Here is a 23,908-nt window from a genome sequence, read left to right as displayed (position 1 = left end):
AGAGAGAGAGCGCGCATGTGCACAAGCGTGTATGAGTGGGGAAAGGGTAGAGGGGGAGAGAGAGAATCTTAAGCAGGCTCCATGCTCAGTGCTGAGCCTCACGTGGGGCTTGATCCCATGACTCTGGAATCATGACCCAAGCTGAAATCAAGAGGCAGATGGGTAGCTCAGTCGGTTAAGTGTTCGACTCTTGATTTTGGCTCAGGTCATGATCTCAATGTCTGCGGAATCAAGCCCCACACTGAGCTCTGTGCTGACAGAGTGAAGCCTGCCTGAGATTCTCTGTCCCTCTCTCTCTGCCCCTCCCCCTGCTTCTCACTCTCTCTCTAAATAAATAATAAAAAAAATAAATAGTAAAAAAAAAAAAAAGAGTTGGATGCTCAACCCACTGAGCCACCCAGGTGCCCTACAAATGGAATTTTTAAAAGTCTCAGCAAAACTGCAAATTTCACTGAAAGTTCCAACCCCCTTAATCACAAGGTTGGCTCTACAGACAACCAGCCCCCATCCTTAGGTGCTTTCCAAGTCGCCTCATTAACATAAGAAAAGACACCTTAATCTTCTCATCACTTGGGAAATCCCAAGGGTTTTTGGAGCTCTGTGCCAGGAATAGTGGACGAAAACCAAACATATATTTCTTATCATAAATCACAATATCACAATGTGTGATAAAATTCATAGCAGTTCTGAGATGTCCAAAGTGCTAGAATGGAAAAGAACCAAAACATAGTCTCCGTCTCTCCCTCCTGGAATGTGTTAGCCATAGTTAGAACAGCCAAGGTTCACTGTATGTTTTCTATGTGCTTTATCTGCATTAACTCATTTAATTCTTACAACAGCTCTGTAAGGCAGGTGTCATTCGTATCCCCATTTTATAGATGAGAACACTTAAGAATGGCTTCTCTCATGGGAGCTACTTCACTGTGCACTTTTGAGGGGAGCCATCACCTGTTTTTCCTCATCTTCCTAGCGGAGCTGGTGCTGCAGGCAGCGAGGAGACAGTAGATCAGTTTTGAAAGTCCACACCATCCCATGACAAAACAGGCGCTCCCACCGCCCACACAGATCTGCTCTTTCTCCTTTTGGGTCTGTCTTGAAAAAGCCAGACAGGATCCAAAAAAATCCCCCTTTCTCCTTCTCTGCCCCTAAAACACAACTTCTTGCCATAGCTAAGACTTCCTGAGCCCATGAGGAACAGTGGCCATTGGCTTTTCACCGCTCTCATCTTTCTCTTTATGGAGGGCCTACCGAAGAAGAGAAGATTGAGACTAGAGGGACCGGTGATGTGGAGGGTGACACTGGTGTTGCTCCTTAAGAGGCCCAATTACCAATGTTCCTCAAGTAGCAGATACTGCAATGGCCTCAGCACCCATCCACTCCTCTCCCCATGTCTCAGCCAAGTGGTCTGGGGGAGGGGAGGACTAGCCTACCCCAGGTCTTATGGTAAGGTCTGACTGAGTTAAATCAATCAGCGTTAAGTCTCCCATCGATACGGGGGTGGGCACTTGACCTTCAGAGGCTCAGTTATAGTAAAACCCACTTTGTTTCATGGCTGGAAAAAAGAAATTCTCTCTTTCAATGGTCAACAGAGTATATAGCTATGGGGTCAAGGCTGCTGTAGCCAGTTTCTAGTAGAGCCAACCTATGGATGAATCCAACACATAAGGAGGACAGCGCAGCATAATGTGAAGAAATACAACTGGAGCCCCAGTCAGACCAAGCCTGGATTTATTGTACTCAGTACATTCCTTTCATGATTTAAGACCATTTGATTCAAGTCGGGTTTTCTGTCATTTTAGCCAAAGCATCCTAACTGATAACCACTATTGACACTGAACTTCAAACAGTAACATACATTCATCTCCACTTTTGATAAGCCAGTTGAATCAAATGTTTATATGACTCAGAGTTATAAATCTGCCCCATATTTTCAAGTCTCAGCTCGGGAGTCACCACTTGGGGTTGACACAATTGTTTGTTCATTTGCTCAACAAATAGAGGCACTGCATTTACTATGTGCTTGTTCCTTTTCTGAGTGCTGAGGTTTCCAGGATGAATAAAACATGATTCCTGTCCTTGAGGAGTCAAATGGGGGAAACAACACAAGTAAATCGACAGACGGAAGACAAGGAATAAGGGCTTTGATGAAGGTGAGTCCCAGGTGCTTCTGGAACACAGAGGACAGAAACCTAAGTCAGACCCATAGGTATGGGGTCAAGGAAAAGATTTTGGGGGAGAAAATGTTCTAAGTTCTGCAAGCATTGCCCGAATCACTGGTTCTCAATCCTTAGTGGGTCTGCCCCGAGGGTAAAATTTTTTGGAAACATTTTTGGTTGTCACAACTGGGAGGTGCTATGGTAACTAGTGGGTAAAGACCAGCGATGCTGTTAAACATCCCACAATGCACAGGACAGCCCTCCAGACAAAGAGTTACCCAGTGCCCAAATTCAGTAGGGCTGAGACTGTGAAACTTTGGCTGCATGAAGTAGGTGGGAAGAGATGTTTTGAGCAGAGAAATAATCACAGGCAAAGACACAGAGAAGTGAGTCCACATGACAAATGTGGGAAGGGTGTAGAGGGCCCGGAGCTAAGGGTGGATTAGGGAGTGGAGAGCATCAGATAGAAGGGCATGCTCAGGGCCAGCCAGAGCAGATGAGTCCCGAGCCAGAAGCTGAGGGTCTAACCTTACCCTTAGAGCTGCGGGAAACTACTAAAGAACTTGAAATAAGGGTGTGTGTTTGGGGCACCCAGGTGGCTCAGTCAGTTAAGCGTCCGACTTTGGCTCAGGCCACGATCTCGAGGTTTGTGGGTTCAAGCCCCACGTCGGGCTCTGTGCTGACAGCTCGGAGCCTGGAGCCTGCTTCAGATTCTGTGTCTCCCTCTCTCTCTGCCCCTCCCACGCTTATCCTCTGTCTCTGTCTCTCTCTCAAAAAAATAAACACTAAGAAAAACTTAAAAACAAGTAAGAGCATGTGTTTTAGAAGGACTCTTCTGCCAGCTATTTGGTGGCTTCTGCAGTGGTTGGGTACTGCTGTCTGGGTCTGGATCTGCAGAAGCCGTGGCACAGACAGAAACGGACCTCTTCCCACCCAAAGGCACGGCCACAGCCCTATTGCACGTGCTTCCACCTGTCTGCTCTGCTAGTGTGTAAAAGCACCTGGGGCAAAGGCTCGAGTTGATCCATCTTTCTCTTCTCCAGAGACCCCCACATGGGGAGTATGGTGGAATCACCTGCGGGGCTTACATGCTAATGCCAGCAGAGAAAGTAGAAATCAGAGAACGTTAAAAAAAAAAATCAGGGGCACCTGGGTGGCTCAGTCGGTTGAGCGTCCGACTTCAGCTCAGGTCACGATCTCCGGCCCGTGAGTTCAAGCCCCGCGTCGGGCTCTGGGCTGATGGCTCAGAGCCTGGAGCCTGCTTCCGATTCTGTGTCTCCCTCTTTCTCTGCCCCTCCCCCGTTCATGCTCTGTGTCTCTCTGTCTCAAAAATAAATAAATGTTAAAAAAAAAAATTAAAAAAAAATCAAAGAAAGTAAAACCTTTGAAAGGCCCTTTAATTGTCCATGTGGTACAGCACACATGGCCTGTGTATACAATAGTATAGAGTTATGTGTGAAAAGAAATACATAATCTCTAATGTACAAACAGAATATATGCAAAAGCTAATTCGGGGGCAATATTTAAATTTTCCCCTTTGTCTTTCAGGGTCTACATTGTTGAATTCACAACATGCTGCATTCACAACATGGAGTCTGCATTGGGCTCCATGCTGAGTGTGGAGCCTGCTTAAGATTCTCTCTCTCTCTCTCTCTCTCTCTCTCTCTCAATCTCTCCCTCTGCCCCTCTTCCCTGCCCACGCTCTCTCGTGCTCTCTCTCTCTCAAATTAAAAAAAAGAAATAGAAAATCAGTCTCCCTGATGTTCAATGCACATATGATGCAATGGTTGACACAGCACTTGGTAAACGTTTGCTAGAAGAACTGAACAGGATTCTCATTAGTCTGCTGGTCTCCAGCTCCTGGAAGGATTTGGGAGCACAGGTGAGCTGAGGAGCACACAGCGCTGGGAGGACCTGGGGTGGAGTGGTTGGTGTCCTATGCTGCTAGGACAGTAGGACTTTTCCTCCAGCTGCTGGGCCAGCCCTCAGCTGTCAACTCAGAAGTTGAACTGCCTTTGCTCTCCCTGGGTATCGGCGGGAATCAGCAAGGCCAATTCTCTCATTAGGAATTATCTTTGGCTAAAGAGAGCTGCCTCACCCACGGACACCCAATGGCTGGTCAGTGCCAGAGTACAAGAGCCCAGATGCTTCATCCGCACTTGGAACAACTCTGCGGGGCCGTGTGAGGTTACCTGAGGCCTCGTAGCATCTGTACCACAGCCCGACTTTTAACTCTGCTTAATCCTGCTTCTTTCCCTTTCCTTACGGGTGTCCATACCTAGAGCACACTGGGGACCCTGGCCTGCCATAAGAGACTATGAGGTCTCAGAGTCCAGGAGCAGCGGGATGGGCAGGTGGGCATCAGGAGCAGCAGCAGTAGTGTTCGGAGCTCAGGGAATCAGAGACAATGAGCAAGCAGATGGCACCTGCGTGCTTACAACAGAGAGAAAGTTGCCTGTCTCCTGCCCAGTGGGAAACTGCCTGCATGGTAGGGAAGTCCTGGGCCTGGAGGGGGGCCTGGCTCCAAGTGAGGTCACAGGGCCATCCTGAAACCTGGCCCAGTCCTTTCCAAAGCTGCCAAAGAGAATCTACTTCTTGCTCCCCACTTGCAAAGTGGCCTCCATGTTTATGGGGTTAGCAAGTATCTGGACAGCCACCAGCCCGGTGAGATCTGGATTACAGCAAAACGCCCCCTTCATCACCAAACACCTCCACTACTTTGCCTTGGGCTCAATCAGGGAGACTGATTTTCTTTTTCTATTTTTTTAATTTGAGAGAGAGAGTGAGCACGAGAGAGCGTGGGCAGGGAAGAGGGGCAGAGGGAGAGATTGAGAGAGAGAGAGAGAGAGAGAAAATCTTAAGCACGTTCCACACTCAGCATGGAGCCCAATGCAGGCCTCTATCCCACAACCCTGGGATGGTGACCTGAGCCAAAATCAAGAGTCAGATGCGCAACCAACTGAGCTGCCTAAGCACCCTCTGGGGGACTGGTTTCTTATTATCCTTAGGATCAAAAGCCCCCCGATAAAATATAATATGGCATAAATTAACTTGAGACAATGTATCAAGCCAGGCTTATTAACAGCTTAAGCTAGCTGGCAGAGGTAGGAGAAAGAGATTAAAGGCTGATTTGGGAGGACACAGGTAAGACAGTCCCAGCTTGGATGCGGAGAGGGTGATGGCGGTGAGGGTGGGGTCGACACGAGAGCACCCAGTTCAGAGCATAACAAACAAAATGCTCAAATCCACCCATTTGCCTCCCGATGAAACCAAGAGTTGGCCACCCCTTAACTGGGAACACCAAGCAGCACTAGTCTCCTTGGTTTCTGACCATCATCCCAAAGCCATAAGATGCTGGCGATGTGCTGGGGAGTGAGGAGGAGAGGCTTCCATTAATGATATAGGATTGACAAATTTCCCTAGAAGGCCTCAGACTTGCTACGAACTGTTACAGGCAGTCAGGGCTTTCCAGATCATATTTCATTCCTCTGCAGATGGAACCCATCAAAACAACCGCTCTGATTCTTTGGCCTCCTTTCTTTCTAGTAACCACCGTTCACCTGACACAAAGGGAGCTGGTTGCCCTGTGAGCTGAGAGACGCCAGCAAATAAAAGCCCTATTACACACGACACAGCACACCCACGCCTTCAGCCAGAGGCTGGGGACTAAGCTCTGAGTGATGCTTTCATCTTCCCCTTGGCCAAACGTGCCTCCACTAGTCTCCCCACCGCTCCCCAAATATTGCTCTGGCTGGTAATTCTCATCGCATCTCTCACTTGTGGGGATGGCGGCCAGCATTTCACAACCTCCTTGCCGCGGGTGCTCCTCCAGTGCCAGGCCGACAGGCCCATGCTCGCTTGGGGCCCTCTCCGCGGCGGTGGCTATGCAGGACATGGGGTTCTGTCAGTGAGGTGCACTGATGTGCAGGCTGGGCCGAGGAAATGAGCCAGAGCCCGTCTTTCTGCTCCCTGGTTGTCCCAGGGCAGACCACCTCCCCACCGTCCTGCTGGGGGCAGAGGCAGCCGGCCCTGGTCAGGGCCAGCCCTGGGGTTCTGTTCTCAGTCTCTTCCAGAACACACTGCCAGCCCTCCAAAGGTTTTGTGAGTGCCTAACTCCGCACAGTCATTTTTGGCCTATTCCAATGGCTTGATGTTTTCTGTTTTCTGCAGCAGAATCTTGCCTGATATTGTACCTCTTATTATAGATTTACATGTACTTCTCGATTGCAAAGCCATCTGGCTGTCACTAACATTTCCACACATTTCCTTGGAGAACACCCCTGGAATGACTGGTGGCTATGTCCTGACAGCAGAACCTTCAACACCACCTCTTCTGAGAGGCATCAGTGGACCAGTCATCCTCAACATAAAACCCTTCAGCCACATTTTAGGGTTTACCATGAAGGCTCTCTGAGGACCACCAGGGTGTGGAGCTTGGGCAAGGTGCTGGAGAGAAACCTGAGGAGAAGGATCCTGTAAAAGTCTCTGCTTCTGAGAGGTGGCCATTCATTTTCAATTTTTTTTTTCAACGTTTATTTATTTTGGGGACAGAGAGAGACAGAGCATGAACGGGGGAGGGGCAGAGAGAGAGGGAGACACGAATCGGAAACAGGCTCCAGGCTCTGAGCCATCAGCCCAGAGCCCGACGCGGGGCTCGAACTCACGGGCCGCGAGATCGTGACCTGGCTGAAGTCGGACGCTTAACTGACTGCGCCACCCAGGCGCCCCTCATTTTCAAAGTTATAGTTCAAACGTTCTGTTCCAGAGTCTCCCTCATTGCCAAGGCACATGTATACCTGACCCCATTTCTGTCACATTTTTTAAAACTCCAAACACAAATCAAGGTTGAGGATGTGTATTTTTATGTCAGGGGGAACAATATGATTATTCCTTGTCCTTTGGAAGCAAAGGTTGATTCCTCAACCACATAAAGGGATTACTAATTTGGCTGGCATAGGGAAGATCACTTGGGTCTTTATTCTACCTCATCATTCACATTTGGGGCATTTTCTTTTCCCTCCTCATCACCTCGTTATTTTCTCCATGACTTGCATTCAGAAAATAACATTTAGAAAAATACTTTGAAACAGACGCATTTTTGCTTTTAAATATTAAGGTGACTTCTTTTTCTACCTGCTTTATGCACTGGGAGGAATTCATTTCAATGCCAAAGTTAGTTTAAAGATATGGTCTGGCCTTTGAGCAGTGATCAGTGTGGGGCATCTTTCTAAAATTATGCATTTTGTTTAATGGGGTTTAGAAAATTACTCCTAGAAAATTACTACCCAAGTGAGCCACAGTGACTGCCAGGAGTGTGTTGCATCCCTTAGCTGTTAGGGGGGACAAAGAGGTTAAGAATTGTTGCTGCAAAACATAGAGATTCCCAAAGCCCTTGGAGCTGATTGTCTCTTGCGCAGGCCCCAACACATCCTGCTCTATGGAAACATTTTGAAACAATCCAGGCTGCCATCAGTCCCGGGGCTCAGATTTGCCTGTGTTGCGAGTGTGTGTGTTTGCTTATTTATTTATTTACTAATTTATTTTTATACCCAGGCTTTCTTGTTGGGATTCTAACGTAGTCAGCTTTGGAGAAATTAAATCAATCTCCCACTGCTTCTGTTTCTATCATGTCAAGGAGCCAGTCCCCCTGGTGTTCCCTAATCTGGCAGAAATGACTGGAAATCTTGGCCTGGCTTCAAGATCCCCAGACCCAGTAGGAGGAAGGACATGCTTCCAACTGAATGACCTGTTCACTGCGGGGCTAATGGGTTCTTTTGTCAGGAGTGCCCTGGCATTTTTGGAAAATCAAGTTGAGAAAAGCTATGCCTGTCTTCTTTTCCTACTTTATCAGCCAGGCTATTGTTTGCTGGTATGAGTTATCCACGCAAGGATTCTTATGAAACCTGACATCCAGCCTCTTGGTGAGATCAGAGACACAGGATACGTATTACGTCATGTGAAGGCAGATAGATAGTGTGGTGGGTTTATATGGAAGTCCTACTGCACAGCGGTTAAGAGGATGGGCTCTGGGAGTTGGGGAGACAAATGATGCAACTGTTCTGTGCCGGGGTTTCCTCATCTGTACAATGGGTGCAGGGAGGGTTCCTACCTCACTGGCGTCTGTACAAATTCAATTAGATAATTCACATAAAAAGACTAGAATAGAGGCTGGTCTATTGTGCGCAGTCAATAAATGAGAGGTGCTTTTCGTGTGATCAGAGCAAAAGGCACAGGAGGAGAAACAGGAAGCAAACTGCATTCTTAACAGACAACAGTCTAAATTCTTAAAATTGGTCCCTTGGTGATCGTTTTGTCTTAAGGAAACTTATCTTTGCTTATGCTTTTGAGATGATATGCAATTCTCAAGACATGTATATTTAAGAAAAATCGATGAGAATGAAGAGGGCTTCCCTGAAAGCAATCTATAATTGGAATATTTATACAAGTGTGAGGGGTGAGCAACCTCTTTTTAAATATCATCTCCTTCCTTCTGTTGTTGTAAGTCATGTACTAACGTGGCGGTCTAAAAGTATGAAGTCAGCACGGCAAGTCATGGCATATAGCAGTTAAACAACAACAACAACTGCACTGTCCTCTTTTCAAGACTAGTAGGCAAATCTCTGCCCTATTTCCCCAAACTGTAAAAATGTCTGTGCCTAGACTCTCACAAGATGCCTATTTATTTCCAATCTTGAAATATGTTTAAGAATCCTATCATACCTCAGGAATGCCCGAGCAAAAGGAGTCCCTGAAACTATAAGCATGTAGGAAAGATATTCACCGTTCGTAGGGAGAGATTAGCTGGAAAACTCAAATACCTGATTTTTAACCACTGGCTGATTATCAAATTGTTGGCCGAGTTTGGAATAAAAAATATTTTTATGAGGAGAAAAATCAATGTTGGAAAATTTCACCTGGAGGAAAAGAAAAGATTTGCCCAAAGCATCTGGAATTTTATAAAATTAACTATGAATTTGTTTATACAAAAAAGAAAAACAGAAATAAAAGATTATTACCACTAACACAAATGTCAAGTTTGAATGTAAGGTAACCAGAAATTCAAATTAGGCAGAATATTTGTTTTTAATGGAATCACTAAAATCCCACTTAAAGATTTTGTGGCACCTAAATCCCACCTAAAGATTTAGTGGCAAACAATGGCCAATCCTGAGGGGGGAAAATCTTTTGGTATTCAAATAAGCATGGTATATTTAAGAAATCGAGTGTCATTTGCAAATCACAATCTCACAGATGATAACAAAACTGTATCCAGACATTTTTGAATCATAACTCTTGATACAAAAAAAAACTTATTTGTAATTAGAGAAATATTTTAGGAGAATGGGAAAGAAACCTTTTTCATAAAACCTAAGAGTAGATTTAAGGCCATCTGAAATCCTGGGGTAGGGTGAAGCATTCCTGAATGCCTCCACCAGAGTCGCATTCATGTATGCTCAGGGGTACAACTACGTTAACAGGATGTGAGCGACTGGATGTGAGGCACCACACTGTAACTCTCATCTGGGAAGTTCGATGGGGTTAGAACAATTTTTTCAGTTTGGAGACATCACTGAACATAAGCATGGGCTTCATCATATGAAATCACCAAATCATTCCGTTGGACATCTCATGGTTTCTATGGCATATTGAGGAGTTATGAAATCAGGAACCAATCCAACTTCTCAACACTGCTATGGATTAAAAGAAGCCTGTGTTCAAATGAATTCTAACTCACAGCCGTGGTTCCTACTGAGTTTTAAGGACAGAGGGGAAAAAATTAAGAACATTTAGAAACACTACTGACTTAAGATCAATATTGTACTATTCATAAAATGGTTGGATTCAGAAATCAGAATCCTTTTAGCCATAATTTGTTACTCTGACACATTCCAAGTAGTCCTACTTGCAAAAGAGGTAGTAACGAATAATGAAAGAGAAAACATTTTAGTGCACTTTTAAATTCCACAAATATATAGTGAAGTGAAACATTTTGGGGTGTTCTATCTCCGCTGCTCTTATGGGAAAGCAAAGCCTATAATCACCTTGGCCCAGCAGACACTTACATCGTATCCGCTGTTACGGATTCCACGCCGGGGTCGCTCCCGAGTCACCAGAAGGTCCATCTCCGTTTCCCCAGGACTCGGGCTATTCAGAGACTGCCGGCTTCGGTAGACAGAGTTCTTCATCTGTTGCCTGAAGAAAATCCAACAACTGTTATGATGCAGCAAATGCCCTGACAGATGGAATTCTCCACTGATCCAAACTACAGGCAACCAATGAAGGGTTTGGATTTGCCTTGCAGATCTCAGAATTCATGCTATTTGCTCTCCGACCATCAGAGGCCATAGGAATAGTGGAATAAAAGATTGTTTCTGTTTTTGTTTCTGTTTTCCCAGATGCTATAAGCATTTGGCTGAATTGTAAATACTCTTCTAATGGAAACTCGGTAACTATAATCAATTGCAACACTACAACCTCATCTAAAATGCTGCTGATGGCAAGGCCGGGGACTCTCCCTTGACCTGACCCTCCAGGACAGCAAATGCTGGAGAACAAACTTGCTTTTGTTGACTGTTGACTCAGCTAGCCTGCTGTTCTTTTTAATCTTTCTGATTTCACAGGCAGGATTTCATGATGTGTTAATAAATCCTGTGGCTAATGGGCCACTTAATACTGTAAATACTGATAGATTTTCTTTTCTACCTTTCCCCCAGTGGATTCCTTTCTGGTCTGAGGAGCCGTAAACCAAGAGGCAGTTTGGAGCTTATCCATCCATCCATCCATCCATCCAATATTTACCAAATGCCTACCATGTGCTAGGCACTGTGGAAAATGATAAAGATCCACGGTGAGCAAGACAGACATGGCCCTGCTCTCCTGGAGCTTACATTCTAATGAGGGAGACAGACAATTCACAATATTTCAGAGGGTGGTAAGTGCTATTAAGAAAAATAATATGCAGATGCCTGGGTGGCTCAATCATTTAAATGTCCAACTTTTGGTTTCAGCTCAAGTCATGATCTTGTGGTTTGTGAGTTCGAGCCCTGCATTGGGCTCTGCACTAATTACATAGCCTGCTTGGGATTCTCTCTCTCCCTCTCTCTCTCTGCCCCTCCCCCCATTCGTGCTCTCTCTCTTTCTTTCTCTCAAAATAAATAAACTTAAGAAAAGCAAATAAAAAAAGAAAAAGATGATGTGACAGAGGATGGCTAAAACGGGGGCAACTTTAGATAGGATAGAGAGGGGGACAGTTCACCTGAGACCTAAATAGAGCCAGCCACATGCCAATCCTATGCAGAACATTCCAGGCCCAGGGCATAGCATGTTGAGAGGCTCCCCTCAGCTCCCTCAGGAAATGCATACATTTGTCACCATTGTCTGCTTACACTTGCCATTTGAGGCATCTTTTTGAAGAGGAAGGAACAGGAACACCGTGAGGGTTGTGGCTGCGCTTTTCTTCCTGAAGAGGCAACTCTTACAAGTGGGGAGTGAGGCCCGATGGGGGTAGGCGGTTTCACATGACACTGCTGAGTGACAAAGGTGGCTACTGCCCTGTCATCCAACAATCGGTTTCTCCCTGTGAATAACTGGCACTTCAGAGCATCTATTTTCAGGGACTTCCCCAAACACCACCTATTTTATGTCTCCGTTCCAAGATTCTATCCATTCATGGGTTAAAGGTGAAGAGGTCACATTCTTTATTCCCAGTGACTATGCGGGGAGCCAGAAACCTGGCAGGTATACATATATGTACCTCTTCATGATCACACACCCAGTTAGTGATGGCATGAGAGTCACATGCTATTATTAGTCTAGAATAGCCCTTAGAATTCCCAAGGTGAAACACTACCCTTGCTATTGGCCTAGAGGATAAAATAGACATTATTAGGCCTGCTCCCTCACTATGAGGAGCTTACATGTGTTTAGAGAGTCTCTGTGATCTCTGCTTGCCTGATACCCATGTTAACCTTCTTTTGGTGACAGCACTATGATGTTCTCTGGAGGCTATCCTTCCTGTTGTGGTTAGCCTGTGATTCAGGCTGGACAATCAAGCATCACATCCCCATGGCCACAATGATCGGTTAGAGGGTGGTCATGTGAGTTGGTCTAATGAGACTGAGTCTCAGGGCTTTCACCAGAGCAACCAGGAAAGAGGCATTCTCTTGGCATTGAAGTTTCTAAGAGGACAGGATATAAGCCAAAAATTGCTGGCAGCCAGTTTTCCACTATGAGGCAAGAGCCTGAAGAGGAACCAGCTAAGAGTGATGAGAGGGCAAGCCCAAAAGGGGGGACGTTGTATGGCCCCTTGGATCCGGTCATGCCTGAAGTCTTGACCTTTCACATTCACTGATGAATTCTCTTTGTATTTAACCAGTTGGTGCTGGGTTGCCATCATTTGCAACCAAAAGAATCCTGACTAATATAGGAGCTTAAACCTAATAGTATAAACTGCCCTGTCGTTATCTGCAATTAGAAGTTTCCTTTAGGAATGGAACACGACCTTGTGATACAGAGTGATTCACACTTTAAGGCAGATCCCAAAGAATTCTCATCCTTGACCTAATTACAAATCACTTTTTAAAAAAGCAGGCTTCACAACTGTACTGAGATTGCCAATTAGCCCATTTAGAAAAGATTTACTAATAAGGGTGTGTGTGTGGGGGGGGGGCAGCAAATACTAGGATTAGCAATTGACATTTAAGTAGGCTGTTTTGGAAGTATTAGAAATACAATAGCGAGACTGTGAGCCCTTTCAAGAACCATGAATGTGGGTGAGTACTTAGACACTGGGGTGCACTCCAGTCTCCTTTTCCATCAAAGACAGTGCTCCATTATGATACCCAGCCTAAAGGCTGCTATTTAACATGGATCTCAATTGAGCAGACCACTAATGTGTGCCTGGTGTGTAAGCAACTACTTAGAAATAAATTAGGCTCTTGGTAGAGGAATTACCTCTCTAATGGAATTCCATTAGGTACATTCATTTCTTGTTTGTATTTTGCTATATTCTTTAAAAGTTAATACATTTTGAAACTTGCAAAGTTTTTTACCTCTGAAAATACTGCTGCACAGATAGTGATAAATTTTATTTGCATTTTTAGAGGTTTTTTGATCCCACAATAAAGTTTAAGAAAGTAGTTCCCAAACTGTGTTCTGTGGAAACCCCGGGTTCCATAAGGATGGAACATAAACCAGCGAGGAGGAGGAGGAGGCCGAGGCCCTGCTTCCATCAGAGCAGCTTTGTCTTTGTAAGTTATTGCCTTAGGTTGGGTATTCCTGGAAGCAGGCTGTGTGAGGATTTGAGTGCAAATGGTTTACTTGGGAAGAGATTCCAGGAAGCACAAGTTGGGAAGTGGGGAAATGAGACAGAGAATTCTCGGGAAGGAGGTTGATAAAGGGTATGATATACAGCAGATTAATATTTTGGGCAGCTAGGGCTCAATCTTCCTGGAGAAGCATGGGGCATAGTTGCATTAAAATGTAGGCTTTATTTTATTTAGATATGGCAAGATCAACAGATCAGGAGGTGACCGCGGTTGAAAAGATAGTTTGTTATACTTAGAATTCCAAGGGGATGGTGCATGCCATGGGGCACCACATGGGGAGGCACCAGGATCAGTCACAAGGCAGTAGGAGGTAAAGGCAAGAGACTTTATTGTGGTTTCTTTGGGAAGGCAAGGCAGGGTAAATGGGCCGCAGATTGGATTTCTGGAATAATTTCAGCAGCCCCCTGGGACATAGGGGCTGTTCCTGGTTGTGAGGTACCCTGTCCTCAGGTGGTCAGGGCAGGGGGATTGGAGCCCAGAGTGTGACAGCCCTTGGTGAAGGAGGAGGTTGGGGCATGGACTCTGGCTTGTTTGGTTCACATATAAAAGGGGCACCTGCAGGCCAGCCCTTGACAATCTCTAGGAATTGGCTAGACAGCCCTGGGAGGGGCAGTTTCTCTAAGAGTTGGCAAGATTGGGGCGCCTGGGTGGCGCAGTCGGTTAAGCGTCCGACTTCAGCCAGGTCACGATCTCGCGGTCCGTGAGTTCGAGCCCCGCGTCGGGCTCTGGGCTGATGGCTCAGAGCCTGGAGCCTGTTTCCGATTCTGTGTCTCCCTCTCTCTCTGCCCCTCCCCCGTTCATGCTCTGTCTCTCTCTGTCCCAAAAAATAAATAAACGTTGAGAAAAAAATTAAAAAAAAAAAAAAGAGTTGGCAAGATCCCAGAAGTCAAACGGTCAAATACAAAAGCTAGAAAATGTGGTTATTACAACGGTGTCAGAGTTTACGCCTCAGAGTTCTCCTGCTGGGGTGTTTACCCAGCGGCTCCCATCTGTCATTGACTGAAACTGCTCCAGAGCGCATCAGCTACGTGGCACTTCTGGCGGGGGCTGCTGAGAAAAAAGCCCTCAAATCAGAGTCATAGATGCTCACAGGAAGGAGGATGCTGCTGGATGTAGGATGTACCAGAGCAGTGGGGGCCATGGGAATCTGTAGCGGGGGGCGGGGGACTCTGCCAGCATCTGCCTCAGTTACATTACGTTCTTTGTGCCTCCGGGTAAGAGTTTATAACATAAAAATGGGGGTGTTCTTCTGACTTTAAAGAAAAAGCTGTGAGGACTCTTTTAAAAGAGGTGGGGATGAGTCAACGTTTGGAATCTAAACGCTGTCTCTGATTTGATGTAATTTAGGTCTCGGGGTAAAATCCTGGTCACCCCTGGACCGGACAATGATTCCCTCACGTGTGCCTTGCAGTGGTGACGTCACTGAGGGCAGAACCTCTGCGGAGCTGAACTGAGAGCACCAATGAACAGGTAACTCCAACCTGTGACAACAGACACCACACACGAGGAGCAGCCTCTCGAGTCAACGACAGAGTGTGACAAGAATACCACCTCAGGGGGGTGCCTGCGTGGCTCCGTTGGTTAAGTGTCCGACGCTTGATTTCAGCTCAGGTCGTGATCTCATGGTTCCCAAGATCAAGCCCCTGTGTGGGGCTCTGCGCTGACAGCGCGGAGCCTGTTTGGGATTCTCTCTCTCTCCCTCTCTCTCTCAAAATAAATAGACTTAAAAAAAAAAAGAAGAAGAAAAGAGTAACACCTCAGAGCTTACCAAGTCACTGCCACTCTCTTTGTCTCTGTTAATCCTTCCCTTCCCATTCCCATCCCTTATTTATCTCCTCTCCATTCCTAACCCACCTCACCCAATTTGGGATCTTCCATATTTCCCCTTCATAATGTTAAAAAAAAATTTTAAACATTATTTTGAGAGTCGTTCAATCCCTTCTTCAACAGACATTTATGGAGAATGGAATACACGCTGACAGCATCAGCAGGCCATCGAAGGGCCTTGAGAATCTGGCCTGAGCTTTTGCTGAGCAGTGGGGATGCAGGTTTATGGCAATGAGGTTGTGTCCACTCTCCTTATAAAAAGCTTCAACTGAAATATTTTATGTATTTCCCAAATAACTTGCAAGCTAAGTTCCTTGTATTTGCACATGACTCTTGATTCTTTTCCCAAGTGGCAGCAGAAAACCCGGGAAAAGCAACTCTCTGCCCCGGTCTGTAGAAGACCCCTGACTAAAAAGTCCTCAAGTGCAGCTTACAAGCTGAAGAAGCCATCAGCCTTCCTATAAAATCCATACCCTTCTTCCCTCCTTTCTACAGTTATCAACACGGTGACACATACATGTTGTATCACAATACACGTGAGCCCCATCAAAGTGTGATTTTTACATCAACAGCTGATCAGACCCACCAAGTCTAATTAGAAGCATGGTAAATGAATTCTTTCTTTCCTTCACTATAAATAAATGATATCAATTCTGCTAATAAAATTGGGCCCCTCCTCCCACCTTGATCTTGTGATCCCATCTGAGCCTGTCACATAGTCACGTGTGCTTTTAACAAATACCCACTCAGGGTGGGAGCTGTCGTGTCTCACCCGGTTTGTGGAGGGTGGATCTGCCAAGGCTGTGTATGGCATGGATTGGAGAGCTGGCATGCCCAAAGCCAAGGGGCTGTTGCCAAGGAGAATGTATATTTGAAAGGGATGGTCTCAAACCATGAAAATGCTTCCGAGGAGGTGCTTTAGGATGGGGAGGAAAGAAGAAAGATGTTTAGCTTTGCTAAACTAGTAGGTGAGGTCGCTCACTCTCTGCTTAGTGAGCAACAAAGCTTGGGAAGATGTCAATCCAAACCGCTGGGCCTCACCCTCCCTCTGAGGCCAGGTCCCCCTTTTAGGCTGTTATATCACCTCACGTTGCAAACACCCTCTGCACTTATGAGTAACAAACTTCTGGGGGTAGCTATCTTTTTGTCCCATCAGACCTTAAGTTCCACAAAAGCAATGACTGGGCTGTCTTGTCTACCATAAAATGCTAAATGAGTGGAACGAACGAATGAATGAATGAATGAATGAGAAAAAGCCTACATGGCCACGAGAGTATTCAGCAGCTTGCAGGGTGCCCAGTACAGAGTAGGTAATGATAAATGTCAAATAAATGAACAAATCTATGAATTAAAGAGATGAACTCAGCACAGAGCTCCGAGTAGGTATGTGGTATTTACTGATGCTGAATGAAAAGGTGGGGAATAAAATTTGCTTTTCTTACACAAGAGCCAATAATTAATTGAAAACTACAATGTCCTTTGATCTGGAAGTTGCATAACCAGGAGTGTGATAATTGTATCTTTACCCATCTCTGAAACAGCTACTGGTTTGGAAATATTATTAAGCTAAAGGACAATTACGGTTGTTTGCCCAAGTATTTTTTTTTTTAATGGCTTCAATTTTATTCTTTTCTAAACTCATTATGGAGTACTGGCTTGCACAGACTAGCATGGTCCAGATCAGCAGCCAGCAATGATCACAGTCCTAAGGACAGATCAAGAGACCAGAGCTGTATTACCCAAGGCACCCTCTGCCCTCATCCCACTAACGGTCCTGGGACCATCAGAGAAGCCCTTAGACACTGCACCTGTTTTTAGACTCAGCGAATGGAGCACACAGTTCTGGGTCTGGATCCAAAACGTGCTCGATTTCCTTTGGGGTTTTCTCATACATCTTTTTTCTTTCTGTCTGAGCCTTGTTTGTCTCCACCGGTGGAAAGTCGTAATATCCCTTCCTCTTGGCTTTGAGGCGTAGCTTGTTCCGATAGTGCTCGATGTCTGACTTCTGCTTCAGGGCTTTGTTTACCTGGGGAGAGAGAGTATGTCTCAGGCCCACAGCTGACCAGGCATGGCCAACAGGTGGGAGGTTTTCACCAGGTCACAACTCCTGCAAAAGCTGTCCTAGGTTTCACCTCAGGTCCTTGAGCCAGCTAGACCCACCTGTGTCCCATTCCAAGACCAGCCCCCAACAGTGGGCCACAAACAGTGTGGAGCCCAACAGTCACCTAAGTCACTTGGACCTTCCATCGGGGCTTCTTCTCCCTAGTCTACCCAAACCTCCTCAGGTCTTTGTGGTGTAAGGCTGATCCCACCTAAACTCCTTTGGTTCTCCTGTGTGGGAGCTTCTGAGTTGGTGCTCTACTTCTAGCTCCAGCCCTGAGGAACCCAATGACCTCCCCTAGTCATTTAGCTGGTGCCCAGATGGATACCATAGTCAGTTCCTGAAGAGGCTGAGTTAGGATGAACTTAGGGAGAAGGGAGAGCAGACATGCTGTTCCCAAGGTCCTTCCACTCTACCAACCTGCATGTGAGAGCTTATTTTTGTCAATCTGTATCTTTCTTGAGAGATAGGTAGTTCTGAAGCCTTGTACGGCCACTAATGCCAGCCAATTTCTGCTCTACGGGGCAAAGTCAGTCTGGTCACATCAAGAGGAACATGGCCAACACACCTTCTGACTTGTCAAAGATACCAACAGATGGCTATGTTAAATAAATAACAAATGATGAGGAAGTTACACCCACGAATGAAGCTGAATGATGAAGTCAGCCTGACACCTACTGGATTACGTGGAGGACCATCAGTGCTGTTTGTAACCGGACTTGACTATATTAATATAACCATGTATAGTGTTGTTATTATGTTTGCTTTAAAATAATCTTTAAAAGAGTTTTCTGTAATGCATAAAGAGATAATTCATCTAGTGGTAAGATACGTATCAACCTACAGGATGAGGCCGAAGGTTCATCAACACACAGCTCCATTTAGATGTTTTGTTTTTACAGCATACTTTTCCTAACTTTTGCAAAGATCTCCCCAACCTGAGCCCTAATGATATTTTTAGGCTGGTAGCATTTCACAGGTCTTAATTGTTCCCTTATTCTGCCTGCCACCAAGAAAACTAAAAGGGACAAGAAGCTAGTATGACATCCTCTGAGGCAGGAATCCCATTTCTGGAATCTCTCCTTAAGCAACATTCCAAGAGAGCTTCAAAGTCAGGGATGAAAGTTAACATCACCAGTAATCAGTCACGTCAGGATCAAATATTTCCCGATATGATGCTGACAAAAGGGACTATCACCCCCGTGGTTATGCCAAAAATGCATAACTTCAATCCAATCATTAGAAAACACTGGACAAACCCAGACCGAGAGATATTGTACATGATAACTGGCCAGCACTCTTCAAAAGAGTAATGGTCATGAGACAAAGAATGGTCACAAGGAATGACTGAGGAACCGTTCAGACTGGAGGAGCCTAAGGACACAACTAAATGCTATGTGGGATCTTGGACTGGATCCTGGGAACAGGAAAGAGACATTAGCTGGAAAACCAGTGAAATTCAAATTAGGTCTTAGATTAGTCAATCACAGAGTACAAATGTTAATTTTCTGGGTTTGATAATTATTCGGTGGTTATGTAAGATGTTCACACTCGGGGTAGGTAAAGAGCCGGTGGGGCTCTCTGTACTATCACTGCAACTCTTAGGTAAATCTGAAATTATGTCAGAATAAAAAGATTTTCAAAGTCAAGCATGAAATTGCTCACATATCATAACCGGAACTAAAACTAAAACCAAAAAAAAAAAAAAAAAAATACCTGGAAGCTTTGAACAATGGGAGATCACTTTTCCAATCAATGGTATACCTACTTAACTAAGTCATTAACAGTAACCATCCCAAAGACCATAGCAACACCGCAAATGTTTAAGATACAAGATATAAAGTTGTCTCTATGAGATTCTAAAATATACATGAGTTTGATCAAAAGTTTGAGGAGGAGGTAGAGAAAATGAAAACAGGATATGGTAGGGTAGTGAGATTACAGTGATTTTTCTTTTTTCTTCTGAACATTCTATGTGGTTGTTATGTTTTCTTTAAAATAATGTTTAAAAGAATTACCTATAATTCATAAAAGGAAAATTTATGGCTTTGGGGTTGTGGTTTCTTCACTGAAACAAGCCAACCATAAGAGAAAAAGGAAGAAAATTATAAGACCATCTGCCTTAAATGCCACAAGGCAGCAAATTACAGGGATCAGTTCAGGCCTCTTTTCCAGTCCAAATGCCAGCAAGGTCCATTCCTTTAGCTACCACAATGTAACAAGTATCCATTTCTGGGTAGGCAAAATGCTCATCTGTTCTCCTACTGGGATGGGGTGATGAGCCTGGCAGAAAAAGGGAGTGAAATGTTGAATTTAGCTGATTTCCAGAATGTGTCCCCATGACATTCACATCACCAAGCTGGGGTTTAAAGATCCAGGCATGGCGACCACTCTCTGGGTCCTTACTGGGCAGAACATGCTGATCAAGAGCAGTTAGCAGTGCATTAGTGACAACCTCAGAGACCTTTATCACTGGGCTTGTGTGTCTGGTGGCAGAAGTGTGCCTAACAAAAGATTTGGAGGGCATGATTGGCTTTGAGAAGACACACAGGTCCCCAAGGTATAGAAGCGGGCAATATAAAATGATAAATGATCAACAAATCCTTGCTCATTGGCTAACTAATTAATAATACCAATGATAATGTACTTACTGTGTGCTAAGCACTGTTCTAAGGATTTTACTTATATTAACTCATTTGATTTTCCCAATAGCCCCATTTTACAAATGGAAATACCGAGGCACAAAGAAACGAACTAACCTGCCTAAGGTCACAAGAAGAGTAAGTAGAAGAGATGAATTCAAATCCTTGAAGCATAGCTTGAGAGTCTGTGCTCTTTTAAGCACAATGCTAGTTTTCACTAATGGGCCGCAGTGAGTTAAAGAGAGGGAAGGAGCACTGGACAGGGATTCAGGGCTCCCGAACATCGTATCATGGCTATCACAATAACTACCGTGTGACTCTGAGCAAGCCACTTGACCCTCTGGCCTCAGTTTCTTTGTCTAAAAAATGAGGAAGTTAGCACAGAAGTGCTCTGTAAGTCTATAACCAGTGAAGTTCCTTCTAAAAATGGAGGAACCTTGGGCCTCAGGCCCCCAGCCCTGCCTCACCACACTGCCACGCTGCCTTGCACCCTCCACAGGGCCAGGCCCCTGCCCACACCGCTTGCCTCCCCTGTATGGGGACCTGCAGTGACCCAGGCCTGGGGCTTCCCAGGTTGGAGTTGTCTTCCCAGCCCCCATGGGGAGGAAACAGAGATACCTGTGGCATAACAAGCCCCCCTACACCTACTTGGCCATGGTTGCCTGGGTGGTACAGGCTGCACCCTCCCACAGGTTGAAGCTGGCCCAGATCATCCATCAGGTCCGGGCCACATTCCCCTTCTTCAGGGACTACGGTAGGGCTAGAAGGATTCCATCTGCCACAACCTCTCCTCAAACTGATGTTCCCGCAAGGTGCCTAAAGATCCTGGGAAGCTCCAGGTCAAGGGCAACTTCTGGGCAGTCGTCACGAGCCTGATCCTAGCTGAGGGGCTGGGGCTGCACAACATGGCCCTGTGTTGGGGCTGGCAGAGCAGGGGCTTGTGGGGAGCCTTTGCCAAGGACCTGGGCCCCTACATGCTGCACAGCTGGTGATACCGGCTCCCCACTTCCCAGCCACCGCCCAGTGAGGGCGTTAGCATAAAGTCTTTGCTAGGGGACACCAGGGAGAGGGCACCATGGAGCAGCCCAGGTCCAGCTGGCTCTGGGCACAGTGGGAAGGAGGTGGTGCCCACTCCAGTGCTGCCCTCTGAGAGGCCTCTGTGGCCCCTTCACCCCCTCCCTGGGCTCAGTAGAGCAGAGGGACAGACTTCCCAGAGGGGAACCAGGAGGCCTGCACCCTCTCCCCTGAGCACAGAGTCTGCTCCCTCCACTTACTGCAGAGTACCCCGGACCCTGGGGGCTGTCCAGTGGGAGTCACAGGCCTTCACTTTGGGGGCAGCTGCCCACCTCCTACTTGCCCATCTACACTCCCAATGTGATAATGCTCTTGGTTCCAGTACTACCCATATCCTGTCCCCATGCCCATCTTCAATTGGCCCAGCCTACTAGGGGGTGGCCCCTGAAACCCATGGCCCCTCAGGGTTGTTCTGGGATCTAGATGCCCTTTTCCAGGGGATGCCACTCAACAAGAGCATCTATGATATGTGGGTTAGCCATGTCTGGGATCCACCTGCCTCCAGTCCAGGGGGTTGCTCTCCTGATACCACCTGTGAGGCTCCCGGAACAGGGATGCTTTTCTCCCCTACCCCTTCCTGCCACCATCGGTTTGTTGGGAAACCAAGGCCAAGAGGACCAAGAGGTGTCTGTGGCCACAGAAGCCTGGAAACACTAGGCACCAGTGGTGCTGAGAATCCACGATGTTTATTAGACTATCCCACAAAGGGTTGTGAGCCAGCTGGGCACCACCCTGGCCTCAATGGTCAGTCATGCCTCTCCTAGCCCCAGAGGTAAGACTGGAAGGAATGGGGCTTTGCTTGGAGTAGCGCCTTCCTGATCCTACTTTCTCTGGTCCTCTCTATCCATCCATTCCTTTCTTCCATCCATCATCCCTAGGTGTCACTTCCGTTCCCTGGCTCTGGGCTAGGGGAAGGAGAACCAAATGGTGGCTCCAGCATAAAATCTTGTCCTCCTTCATCTCCTTGGGAATGAGGAAGCACCTTTTTGGGGAAAAGATAACAGTAAAGGAGTAAACAAATAAACAAAAAACCCCAAAATTGATGAACCTCAACCTATCACACCTTTATGCCAGCTCAGTCTTCCTGTCCAGAAAGCAAGAGGCACTTCCTGAATCATGTGGCCCGGATCAGGGAATGAGGATGAGCCCCTGATATGGTTTCAACACCCAGGTATACAGGGGCCTGGCATGTTCCTTAAGGTGTGATGGGGAAAAGACTTTAAAACCTTGGAAATCTCCCACTGTTGTAGGTAACAACAGCAGAGTATAAACAAATGGAATGAACAATCAACACAACAGCTGGACAAGAGAGAAAAAACGAAGTATGTGTGTATGCACCTGTAAGGTACAGGTTCCACATTGCATGTTCTTAAAAATTGATAAACATTTTCAGCGCACTGACCATTCTGGGGCAGGAGATACTCTTTCCCTGACTTTCCCTTTTGCTCTTCTCTAACCTGCCCACACCTACTATCCATCCATCCATCTGTTTTTTTTTTGTTGTTGTTGTTGTTGTTGTTTTGGTCAAATCATCATTCTCTGGAGTATGTTACAAAGTTTTTCCAGACTCTTAGGAAAATTGATTAACATCACGATATGCATTGATATCCTCCTGGGAGCAGGCAGGGGGTTGTTTCCAGCTTGCTAAAAGGAGTAAAAGTCATTTCAAAGCCCATGTAGTAGACCACATTCCTGTCTGTATGACATTATCTCCGCTGGTTCTTTATCAACTCAAGCCCCTTTTATTCTACTACAACTGGCACCCCGTAATGAACAGTTTAGGAGTGTGACCAAAGAAGGCAGATGGTTGTGTGTGTGTGCTTACGGTGGGGAAGAACTTCTGATGTTTCTCTTCGTAACTACTGTTTTTAAAAACCCACAATTTTTAAATAAACTCCACCCTCAATGTGGGGCTTGAACTCACAACCCCAAGATCAAGTGTCACATGCTCTATTGACTGAGTCACCCAGGTGCCCCCATAACTACAGTTTTTAAAAAGTCCCCTTGGGCTTCTTAAGAAAGGCAAAAACTCCTCAAAAACATCACCCAACAATTTTTTTGGGTGACTCGTGTCCTGATTCATCCCGTCGAGGCAGGTGCACACGGAGGTAAACATGACCGACAGAGTCCTGTACACCTGGACGCAACCTGCACCCAGCATTCCCAGGTGGTGTCTCTTAGTCTGAATTCCCAGAGGCCTGGCTGCACTGGCTGTCCCCCGCTCTGGGTCGCCAAGTGCTCACCTCACCGTTGAGGACTGCTGACTCCTGGCTCCGGTCCGATGTGGGATGCACCACGGGGAGGGCTGTGGGTTTTATCGCGATGAGCTGCACAGATCCAGAAGATGTGTCAAAGGGATCAGCAGCCGCCTTGCCAGAGTTGTCAAAAAGCACCGCTCCTTCCTCTTCGTCACTCGCAGGCACTGAAGCACAACATAAACACCCTGATTTTTATGGTGTAGGGGAGCTGCATGATCCTGGGGGAATCTGTGTAAGGCTCAACGCCTAAGGACATTACTTTATTCAAAGTGACCTCAGCAACAATAGCACCTGGTTCTTTGCCAAGGGCTCACTATTGTTCAAGGGTTTCTCTTAAGATCTATACGAGTCATTCTTCCACTGCATGATCAATGGGTAGGAAAGAACTGTAAAGGTTTGAATATAAACAGTAACAATCATTCTTTCAAAATTGTGACAAAATGTTTTTGGGGAAAAAAAGTAAATTTTTTTTTCTCTATGTTTGAGTTGGAGATGAAAAAAGTACAATTTGGCCAAACCTGGC

At 46.0% G+C, this 23,908-nt stretch overlaps 1 protein-coding gene and 1 pseudogene across 4 annotated transcripts in view; one reads left to right on the top strand and one right to left on the bottom strand.

Moving 5' to 3' along the window:
* KIAA1549L (KIAA1549 like) overlaps positions 1–23,908 on the bottom strand; it is a 269,578-nt gene that overhangs the window by 35,156 nt on the left and 210,514 nt on the right. For all 4 annotated transcript variants that reach the window (XM_043580905.1, XM_043580904.1, XM_043580901.1 and 1 more), the window contains exons 14-16: positions 23,371–23,549; positions 17,119–17,336; positions 10,220–10,349 (exon numbers count right to left, since the gene is read on the bottom strand). In XM_043580905.1, coding sequence (XP_043436840.1) covers positions 10,220–10,349; positions 17,119–17,336; positions 23,371–23,549 — 527 coding nt within the window. The remainder of the gene's footprint in view (positions 1–10,219; positions 10,350–17,118; positions 17,337–23,370; positions 23,550–23,908) is intronic.
* Positions 20,589–21,891, top strand: LOC122482873 (annotated as a pseudogene).

Source organism: Prionailurus bengalensis, chromosome D1 (assembly GCF_016509475.1).
Source record: "Prionailurus bengalensis isolate Pbe53 chromosome D1, Fcat_Pben_1.1_paternal_pri, whole genome shotgun sequence".
In the NCBI taxonomy this organism is placed as follows: Eukaryota; Metazoa; Chordata; class Mammalia; order Carnivora; family Felidae; genus Prionailurus; species Prionailurus bengalensis.
The sequence above is the reverse complement of the archived record's forward strand: the minus strand, read 5'-3'. Positions and strand labels throughout refer to the sequence as shown.